The sequence below is a fragment of the Plecotus auritus genome (genome assembly GCF_963455305.1).
Source record: "Plecotus auritus genome assembly, chromosome: 6".
NCBI classification, from domain to species: Eukaryota; Metazoa; Chordata; class Mammalia; order Chiroptera; family Vespertilionidae; genus Plecotus; species Plecotus auritus.
In genome coordinates, this window is record NC_137773.1 from 178193048 (window position 1) to 178202926 (window position 9879).

The following is a 9879-nucleotide window of genomic DNA, read 5'->3' on the forward strand; positions in this document are numbered from 1 at the left end:
CGGCAAGGTCAGGTGCCCAGGCCGCTCGGCTCCAGCGCCCAGATCCCAGGCCCCACAGTGAGGACGGAGGGCAGAGTTTGGCCTTGGCCTTGGCTCCGGGGAGGACGCAGCGGACTGGGGTGGTGGGGGGAAGAGAAGGTGGGCGGGGTGGGGGGCAGGGGGGCCTCTTCCCAGCCCTCCCGTTGGGGGAGGGGGTGGGGGAGGAGGAGCCCAACCCCCAGGGCTCGGCCCCCCACGGGGCAGCCCCAGGACCGGGGGGGGGGGGGGCGGTGGGAGTGGGGGGCGCAGGGGCCGCTGTGGCTCCGCGTGGCGGCCAGGCCCCTCCGCCGCGGGCGGACCTGGGTGGACAGAGGAGCCGGGGGCTCGGCCGCTTTGGGGGCCAATGGCGGCGCCGCGGTGGCCGTTGGGCTCGTGCAAGGTCAGGCTGAGGCCACGTCCGGCCCAACCACGTCCGGCTCAGGCCTTAGGGTTCGGGGCGAAGGGGCCCAGGGACCAAAGGAGAGGAGACCCCGCAGGCCCGCCCGCTGCAAACCCCGCTGTATCAGCAAGACATGGGGTGGGGACGCAGTCCACATCTTCAATTTTTTTAAAACAAAATTTAAAAACTAAAAGTTATGCCCTGGCCGGTGTGGCTCAGTGGACAGAGCGTGGGCCTGCGGACTGAAGGGTCTCGGGTTCGATTCCAGTCGGGGGCACATGCTCCATCCCCAGTTGGGTGCGTGCAGGAGGCAGCCGATCAGAGATTCTCTCATGGATGTTTCTGTCTTTCCTGCGCCCTTCCTCTCTGAAACCAATTAAAAAACAAACACTAAAACCAAATGTAAAAATCAAGGTCCAGCTGTCCCTCGGGCACGGATGAGTGGCACCTGCACCCCTTTGGGGCTGTAACTCCTCAGAGCCCAGCCACCCACGCAGGAGCTCTCTGCACCCACCTGGCTCCTGCAACCCCTCAGCCCCCCGAATTGAGACCCACACCCCACTCTCCCCCTGCACCCCACTCCCCCTGCACCCCACTCCCCCCTGCACCCCACTCTCCCTCTGCACCCCACTCTCCCCCTGCACCCCACTCCCCCTGCACCCCTCTCCCCCTGTACCCCACTCTCCCTCTGCACCCCACTCCCCCCTGCACCCCACTCTCCCCTGCACCCCACTCCCCCTGCACCCCTCTCCCCCTGCACCCCACTCCCCCCTGCACCCCACTCTCCCCCTGCGGCAGCTGCCAGGGACCAGGCTTTGTGCAGGGTGCCTCTGCTGGCTTCCTCGCTGAGCGCCCCCTGTGTGTGACCTGCTGAGCGCCCTCTGTGTGTGACCTGCTGAGCGCCCCGTGTGTGTGACCTGCTGAGCGCCCCGTGTGTGTGACCTGCTGAGCGCCCCCTGTGTGTGACCTGCTGAGCGCCCCGTGTGTGTGACCTGCTGAGCGCCCTGTGTGTGTGACCTGCTGAGCGCCCTCTGTGTGTGACCTGCTGAGCGCCCCGTGTGTGTGACCTGCTGAGCGCCCCCTGTGTGTGACCTGCTGAGCGCCCTCTGTGTGTGACCTGCATGGGACGCTGTTGGCTTCCTGGGGCGGTCTCGCCCTGAGCCACCTGCAGATGGGGATGTACTGGTCTAGTCTGTGTAAATATCTGACACAATTCTGAGGACAATCATGGCAATAGAGGTAAAAGTGTAGGGGTGAAGCCCTGGCCGGTGTGGTTCAGTGGATAGTGTCGGTCAGCGGACCAAAGGGTCCTGGGTTTGATTCCGGTCATAGGGCACCTGTGCCAAGCTCAGCACCATCAGGGGTGAACCTGGGGGGGTGGGGGGGTGAAGGGGGGGGGGACAGTGAAGGATTAAAGAAGACAGACAAGAGAAGAAAGCTGGGTCTGGGTGGGACGCTGCTCTCTGATGGAGAGACAGCGCCTCGGCCTGCAAGCTGAGTCCTTATTTGATGGCCAGATCCCAGGAGGCACAGGAAGGGCGCGGTCAGATGTCTACCACGCTCTCGCGGGTTTCCAATCCACTCAGTTCCATGCACCTGAACTCCATCAAGCCTTGTTTTGGCAGCACTGGCTGCACCTCCCGCAGCCCACCTCACTCAGCCACCTGGGACCACATAAGGTCAAGCTTACGACCACAGCCTCTGGCTGTGCCTGTGCTGGGACTTGCAGTGGCTTTGCCACGAGAGGACCGTGTCCTCTCCTTAGCCCAGGCTTGAACCTGCCCAACGCTGTGGCCGCTCTCCACAGGCACGTACCTCGGTTGCAGGCTCCTCCCGGCCCGGGCCCTGGTGGAGCTCATCAAGAGGCAACCAGTCAATGTGTTTCTCTCACATCCATGTTTCTCTCTGCCTTTCCCTCTCTCTTCCACTCTCTCTAAAAATCAATGGAAAGCCCTGGCTGGTGGGGCTCAGTGGATAGAGCGTCAGCCTGCGGACTGAAGGGTCCCAGGTTCGATTCCGGTCAAGGGCACGTGCCTGGGTTGCAGGCTCGATCCCCAGTAGGGGGCATGCAGGAGGCAGCCGATCCATGATTCTCTCTCCTCATTGATGTTTCTCTCTCTCCCTCTCACTTCTCTAAAATCAATAAAAAAATATTTTTTTAAAAAAATCAATGGGAAAAATATCCTCAGGTGAGGATTAACAAAAAAAAAATGTTGGACTTCAAACACTGGCTATGACGTTGCTGAAATGGTAGGTTTGGGTTTGGCAAGGACAGCTGGGTTCTGGGGTGCAGGTGGACAGTGGGGACCCCCTCAGAAAAACTGCAGCAGGAACGCCGAGGTCAGCAGGCCGAGCTTGGCGGGCGCAGGGCCAGTTTCTAACTTTAAAGGTCATTCTCGTCCACTCCCAGGCATCAGGCTGGGAAGACTCCGTCCTGCTCCGGCCGCCACGCTGTCACTGCCTGACAAACACCCCAGAGCAAGAACCCCGTCCAGCCAGTTCCAGAAAGCCTGCGGGGCCACGGCAGGTAAGTGCCCTATTCATGCGCCGACTTCTGAGAAGGAAAACAACTATTCATTTTTACTCAGGGAAGGTCTTGGGCAGAAATGGCCTGGATAGATAATTTAATCGGAAATGTAGAGAAAAATGTACAGACACCTGCAGATAATGCCAATCGGCTCGTCCTATAACATTTTCAATAATGCAAGTAAGCTGTTGGCAAACAGGCTCTGGTTCCCATTGCAATCATGTTATTAGTCACTAAGTATTAACACCAAAGTGATCGTGTGAAGGAAGATTCGAAATAGGGGGGCGTTGGTTGTTCCGTCCCTTCCTGTTTCTCGCTGCCTGGACTTCCCGGTGGCACGGAACTTTCTAGTGCCTGCCCTTTTTACCTCAGAGATGAACACCAGCGCCTCGACATTTCAATGAAACATTTTTGGTGCTTATTCTTTTTTAAAATATATTTTATTGATGTCAGAGAGGAAGGGAGAGAGAGAGAAACATCAATGATGAGAGAGAATCATGGATCGGCTGCCTCCTGCACGCCCCCCACTGGGGACCGAGCCCACAGCCCGGGCCTGTGCCCTGACCCTGACCGGGAATCAAACCGTGACCTCCAGGTTCCTAGGTGGACGCTCAGCCCCTGAGCCACGCCGGCCGGGCGGGCGGTGCTTATGCTTCATCCAAGGCTCCCTGGCAGATGTTCCTTAGGACGTCTTTTTCTGGCATCTTCTAAAACCCGGTTGAGATCCTTCTTCCCTAATGTTTATTCTTAGCAAATAAACGAAGCAGGTTCACTGCCTCAGACACCACGCATTCCCAGTAACGCAAGGACAGAGCCACCCTGAAGCTGCGGGCTCCGTGTCCTGACCACTTGGTGCGTGTCCCGCTCTCACAAGCTCCTTGTTCCCCAGCTCCTGGCGCCATGACGGGGGCCTTGCCGAGCGCCGTCCTCCTCCTGGCCATCTCCGCGCGGGCCGCCTTGGCGGTGGGTGAGTCGCCTGTCCTTGCTCTGCCCCCAGTGCCTGCAGTCTACCCGGAGCGTGGGGAAATGAGAGGTGGATGTGGAAATGCCATTTGGTCTTATTTACTCCCAACTCCACATGTTACAGATGTAGACTGAACCCCTCCTCCCCCCCAAAGAGAAGGGAGAAGAAAGGGATCTAGGAGCAACATTTCTAAATGCCACTAGAGTTAAGAGGATAAATCGGAGGCACATTCTGATAAGTTAGATATATGTGGTAAGGAAGAATCAGCCGCTACAACTATCCAGGCCCTGGCCAGTGTGGCTCAGTGCCTCGAGCGTTGTCCCATGCACCTAGAGGTCGCTGGTTCGATTCCCGGTCAGGGCACAGGCCTGGGTTACAGGCTTGATCCCCAGTAGGGGGCGTGCAGGAGGCAGCCGATGTTTCTCTTTCCCTCTCCCTTCCTCTCTCTCTCTCTCTCTCAAATCAATTTAAAAAATCATTAGCCCTAGCCAGTTTGGCTCAGTGGATACAGCGTCAGCCTGGGGACTGAAGGGTTCTGGGTTGGATTCCAGTCAAGGGCACAGGCCCGGGTTGAGGGCTCGATCCCCGGTAGGGGGCGTGCAGGAGGCAGCTGATCCATGATTCTCTCTCATCATTGATGTTTCTACCTCTCTCCCTCTCCCTTCTCTCTGAAATCAATAAAAATATATATTATATATATATATATGTGTGTGTGTGTATATATATATATATATATATATATATATATATTCTGAAAAATGGTGAAAAAATTATGGGAATTACAATGTTACACTCTATTCACTTAATGCAGCAAAAGAGGAATAGGGAAGCAAAAAGAGATGAGACATATCAAAAACAAAAAGTAAAATGCCAGATACAAATCTAACTATAACATAAAACTTTAAATGTGAATGAATCCCACAACCGAGTCCAAAAGGTAGAAATTATTTGACTAAAATTTTAAAAACAAGATCCAAGTATACGGGAGGTCTCCTCTCACATGGGGGTGCGGGCGGGAGCTCCCCAGTTCTCCACCCTCCAGGCACCGAGCCTGGGGCAGCCTCTTCGGAAGGATCAAAGCTCCCGGCGGCCAGCCGGCTCCCCTCCCCCAGCTCCTCCCTGAGGCCGGGGCAGAGCAGGAACTTTTCTGAGTTTTGTCTTCCAGACTTCCTGGTTCCCACCGGGGAAGGGGCGAGCCTCCCAGAGACTAAGGTGAGCCTGCCTGCTGGCCTCCGAGGAACAGCAATGGGAGGAGCCCCGTACCGGGGCCCCAGCTCTTCCTGCTGGGAGTGGGGGGCCAGGGGGGGGGGGCCGGCGTGGGAATCATGCCCCCATAAAAGCCGAGTCGTCAACTATGCGTGGCCCGTTTTCTATGTCCCTGAGCCTCTTCCCATTCCTTAGCCCCGTCGCTTCATACAACTCTCTTGTGGGCTAGAAGGCAAGCCTTCTGCATCATGCAATGGTGATGAAGTCCTGGCTGAAACTCAGGTCTGTCCTTTGCTGCGGGGGACCTTCAGCTGGGATGTGCGAAGGCACACATCCTGCCTCCCACACAGCAAGGCCCCGCGATGTATTCGCTTTGTCCCTTTCCGTCTACATCCTACGGCCACCGTGCCGAGTTTGAGGCCCTGCTGTCTGAAGCACCACACACACACACACACACACACACACACACACACACACACACACACACACACACGTCGCTCGGGAATGCTCCTTAGGACATTCCAACCTTGAGAGACGTTTCCCTTCTGTAACCGAATGTTACCCGGGAACCCTGGGGTGGGGGGGGCGGCTCGGGCTCCCCCTCACTGTGTCCTATAATGAAAGCCGGGCGCTTACAGCCATTCAGATCCTGTCTTCCAGCAGGTGCAGGGGGAGGACTGGCAGGGGAAGGGGCGGGGTGAGGCTGGGGACGGAATGCAGCTATGTGCAGGCCTGGAGGTGCGCAGACGGCAGCTATTGTCCTTAGTCACCAGGCGATGAGATGATGGTGATGAGATGATGGCGATGAGATGATGTTTTGACTCCTGGTGGGTCGGTCTGACCGAGCTTATCAGTTCTACGTGCTGGAGTCGCAGCTGAGTCACCTCCTCCATCGCCTGGCACAGGCCTTGAAAAGGAAACTTAAGAAAAACTTAACCCCCTGTTCACGTGTAAGAAACTTAATCCCCTATTCATATATGTGTCCTAAGATTTTAAAGTTATTATTTTCCAGATTAATTCAGGTGTCCTATGGATCAGAGGACAAATCCCGCCATCACTAACAGCCACCATTTGGGGTTGACCCTCCCTCTCCCCCAGTAGCAGTGGTAACAGTGGGAGGACCTGGATGCAGGCACCCACAAGTGTCCCGTCTCACCTTCAGGTCATCTGCATCAACAACATCAACCAGTGCTGGTTTGTCTCCTACATCAAGCCAAGTGAGCCCATCTGTGGCAGTGACCTGATCACCTACAGCGGGGAGTGCCACCTCTGCTTCGCCATCCTGTGAGTCTCCCGTCCCTTCTCCCTGCTCTCACGGCAGGAGACGAACGGTGGCTACGACAGGCGGGACCTCCTCAGAGGGCTTCCTCCTCGTTCCATCTTCCCTCCAGAGTCTCCTCCACGACTTGCTCCCCGCTTTCTTCCATTCTTCCCTGTGCACCCCAAAGCGATCCATTCACACAATGCAGAACCCCCTGGAGGTGAGGGTGCTGTGTCTGGCCTGGACAAGGATCGATTGAGAAAAACAACCCGGCCAGTGTGGCTCAGTGATTGAGCGTTGACCTATGAACCAGGAGGTCATGGTTCAGATTCCTGGTCAGGGCGCATGCTCGGGGTTGTGGCTCCATCCCCAGTGGGGGGCGTGCAGGAGGCGGCCGATCAATGATTCACCCTCATCATTGATGTTTCCATCTGTCTCTCCCTCTCCCTTCCTCTCTGAAATCAATTTTTAAAAAAAAATTTTTAAAGAGAGAAAAACGTATTTTCCCCCTTCGTTTGATTAATATGTTATTACACTGGTTGATAACTTTAGGTTGAGTCACAGTGCACTCGTGGGTAAAAAACGACTTGATCAGAATGTATAATCTTTTAATATTCTGTTGGCTTCAATTTCCTAGTATTTAGTTGAGAATTTTGGCGTGGTATTCATGAGAGACATTTGTCTGTAGTTCCCCCCCCCCCCATTTTTTTTTTAATATATTTTATTGATTTTTTACAGAGAGGAAGGAAGAGGGATAGAGAGTTAGAAACATTGATGAGATGAGAAACATCGATCAGCTGCCTCCTGCACACCCCCTACTGGGGATGCGCCCACAACCAAGTTACGTGCCCTTGACCGGAATCGAACCCGGGACCCCCCCCCTCTATCCACTGAGCCAAACCGGTTTCGGCCCCCCCCCTTTTTTTTTTAGTATAACTTCTTTATTGATTTCAGAGAGGAAGGGAGGAGAGATAGAAACATGGATGAGAGAATCATTGATTGGCTGCCTCCTGCACGCCCCCTACTGGGGATCCAGCCCACAACCCAGGAAGGGGCCCTTTACTGGAATTGAACCTGGGACCCTTCAGTCTGCAGGCTGACGCTCTATCCACTGAGCCAAGCCGGCTAGGGCTGTGGCTTCCCTTTTTTATGATGTCTGAGTAAATTCTGGCTTCATAAAATGATTAGGGAGTTTTATTCCTCTATCATTTGGAAGAGTTTGAGAAGGATTGGTATCAAATCCTCTTAAAGTGCCTGTTAGATTACTAATGAAAACATCTGATTCTGAACTTTTATTAGTTTTTTTATTGACTCGATCTCTTTACCTGATACAGGTCTGTGGATTGTTTCCTCTTGAGTCAGGTTAGGTAATTTGTGTGTTCCTAGGAATTTGCCTATTGCATGTAGGATATCTAATTTATTGATGTGCAATTGTTCATAGTATTCCCTTATAGTTATTTCTTTAAGGTCACTAGTAATGCCTTAAGTTTCATCAAATGCATACTTTAATGTACATTCTCTAATACTTTGTACTATTATTAAATATTCAAGATGACTTTGAATTTCCTATATTTGACTTAAGGCTGAGTATATTTTATAGGTTCAATCTCTTTGACAAATAAAGATCTATGTAGTAGATATTTTAAATTACTTATTAAGTAAGAATTCACTATTAGCAGAACGTTTTCTTCTCAAACTTAACTAAAGATTATCCAGTAAAAGTCGTAACTTATATCATAGAGCAAAAATAATCTTTTCAAAATATAATTTCTTTCAGATATAAAAAGCTTAACATAACTAAACTGCATGATGGGCCATGCGTAAGTAAAGTCACTTTTATTTTTAATTTTTAGGGGTAAACCAAATATAGTTAAGAGCTCACCGTAGTAGAGCATTTTAAATATTTTGTTATGAAAAATCTCAAGCATACATAGTTAGAGACAATAACATCATAAACCTCATATGCCTACATGTAGATTCTACAAAGTGCAAAGTGTTCGCCACTTTTCCAGTGAAGTTTATTAACACAGACCTCAGACATCATGTTATTTCACCCCTGCATACTTCAGAGTCCTTCTCTACGAAGTGTGAACACTTTCTTGCACACCAACAAGGCTGTTTTACTTAATTTTTTAAATATATGTATTTTTTTATTGATATGTATTTTTTTATTGATTTCAGAGAGGAAGGGAGAGGGTGAGAGAGACAGAAACATCAATGCTAAGAGAGAATCACGGATCGGCTGCCTCCTGCGCGCCCCCCACTGGGGATGGAGCCTGCAACCCGGGGCGTGTGCCCTCGGCCGGGAATCCAACCGGGACCTCCTGGTTCCTAGGTTGATGCTCAACCCCTGAGCCACGCCGGCCGGGCCCAATACCTTTTCTCTACAGCAGTAACACCCAATTGGAAAACAAATGAGAAATATTACATCACTCAAAACAGAAACGAAAACCATTAAGTATCTGGAAACTAACCTTTTTTCCCCAAGACTCACAAAAACTTTCAAAACTCCAAGGATATTTCGGATCGATCATACGGGGTGCCCACCTTCCTAGATGGTCACGTAAGGTTCCCACGGCCCTCCCCTCTTCCTGGCCCCAGGCGGCTCCGTGTCGCCCGCGCGCGCTCCTCCCCGCGCTGTTTCCTCCCCCGGGAACGTGGCATGCCCGTCTGCCGTCCCTCCTGCCGGACGATGGGTGTAGTGACCACGGTGGTGGTTTTCCCTGAGCAGATACCTTCTTTTGCAGAAAAACTCCTGAATTTGCCCCGAGGAACGCTGGACCCCGCAGAATCCCAGGCGAGCAAGTGCACCACGATGGCTGCCTCTCCAAGGGGGCCCCCTCCGGAGAATGCTGGCACCGGAGCATTCTCGCTCAACTGTTAGCCTCAAACTCGTTGATTTGCTTCTTCAGTAAATGATTCTCAGCAGACAACGCGGCTGGCGAACACTTTTCCTGGCGAATCCGAATCTTTAAAAAAAAAAAAAAAAGTATCAGGTGCCGCAAGAGCGGCGACATTTACAAGCGGAGGGCTTTGGCCACCGCTAAGCTGAATACATGGCGGGCGAGTGGCACGGCCGTCAGCGCCCCGGGGTCCGGTTCGTGAAACCTGGACCAAACCACGGAGGTTCGGCATGGAAGGGCCGGGCCAGGGCCAGGCGGGTGGCCCCGCAGGCACTGGGGGCGCGGCCCTCCGCCAGGCCGCCGCCTGGACCGCGCATCCTGGCCTGCCCCGCCCCGCTCACGCTCCCCGCCGTCCCGCTCACCCTCCCTGCCGCCAGGGGGCGCCCAAGCTGGGCTCGGAGCGGCGGCTTCCTCCTCCAGGACGAGCGCGGGAGAGCGACCGGGGCCACCGCAGGCCACCCGCCCACTGGCAGCTGTCCCCACCCGGAGCCCTGGCGAACCCCACGGCGCGGCCGCCGCCCAGGGCCTAGCACCGCCCCTCCGCTTCCGGCTCCGCTCGCGGCGAGGACCCAGGGGGCTGCCCGCCGCGCGCCTGAAGGA

The 9879-nt window shown here is 54.0% G+C and overlaps 1 protein-coding gene and 1 long non-coding RNA gene across 6 annotated transcripts; one reads left to right on the top strand and one right to left on the bottom strand.

The window, feature by feature from the left end:
• SPINK8 (serine peptidase inhibitor Kazal type 8 (putative)) lies at positions 1-9305 on the top strand. Of its 5 annotated transcripts, none has more exons than XM_080674029.1 (6): positions 1-57; positions 2829-2945; positions 3835-3912; positions 5075-5121; positions 6278-6399; positions 8154-8514. In XM_080674029.1, the coding sequence occupies exons 3-6, from the start codon at positions 3846-3848 to the stop codon at positions 8227-8229; spliced, it is 312 nt and encodes a 103-aa protein (XP_080530155.1). In that variant the 5' UTR covers positions 1-57; positions 2829-2945; positions 3835-3845; the 3' UTR covers positions 8230-8514. The 5 variants fall into 5 exon arrangements, with proteins under 5 accessions (XP_080530155.1, XP_080530153.1, XP_080530154.1 ...); XM_080674027.1 differs by lacking the exon at positions 1-57 and adding an exon at positions 9124-9305 and having other exon boundaries at positions 2560-2945; positions 8154-8196; XM_080674028.1 differs by lacking the exons at positions 1-57; positions 3835-3912 and adding an exon at positions 9124-9262 and having other exon boundaries at positions 2560-2945; positions 8154-8196.
• On the bottom strand, positions 8499-9833 carry LOC308252440. The gene is made up of 3 exons (XR_013961035.1): positions 9642-9833; positions 9112-9345; positions 8499-8760 (listed from the first exon to the last, which is right to left on the bottom strand). It is a non-coding gene; the product is annotated as an uncharacterized lncRNA (long non-coding RNA).
• Between the last annotated feature and the right edge of the window lie 46 nt (positions 9834-9879).

Coding starts and splice junctions, on each gene's coding strand:
- SPINK8 (XM_080674026.1), top strand. CDS start 2,666: ATGGTAGGTTTGGGTTTGGCAAGGACAGCTGGGTTCTGGGGTGCAGGT. Junction 3,913..5,074: donor GCGGGCCGCCTTGGCGGTGG/GTGAGTCGCCTG, acceptor TTTGTCTTCCAG/ACTTCCTGGTTCCCACCGGG. Junction 6,400..8,153: donor CACCTCTGCTTCGCCATCCT/GTGAGTCTCCCG, acceptor AATTTCTTTCAG/ATATAAAAAGCTTAACATAA.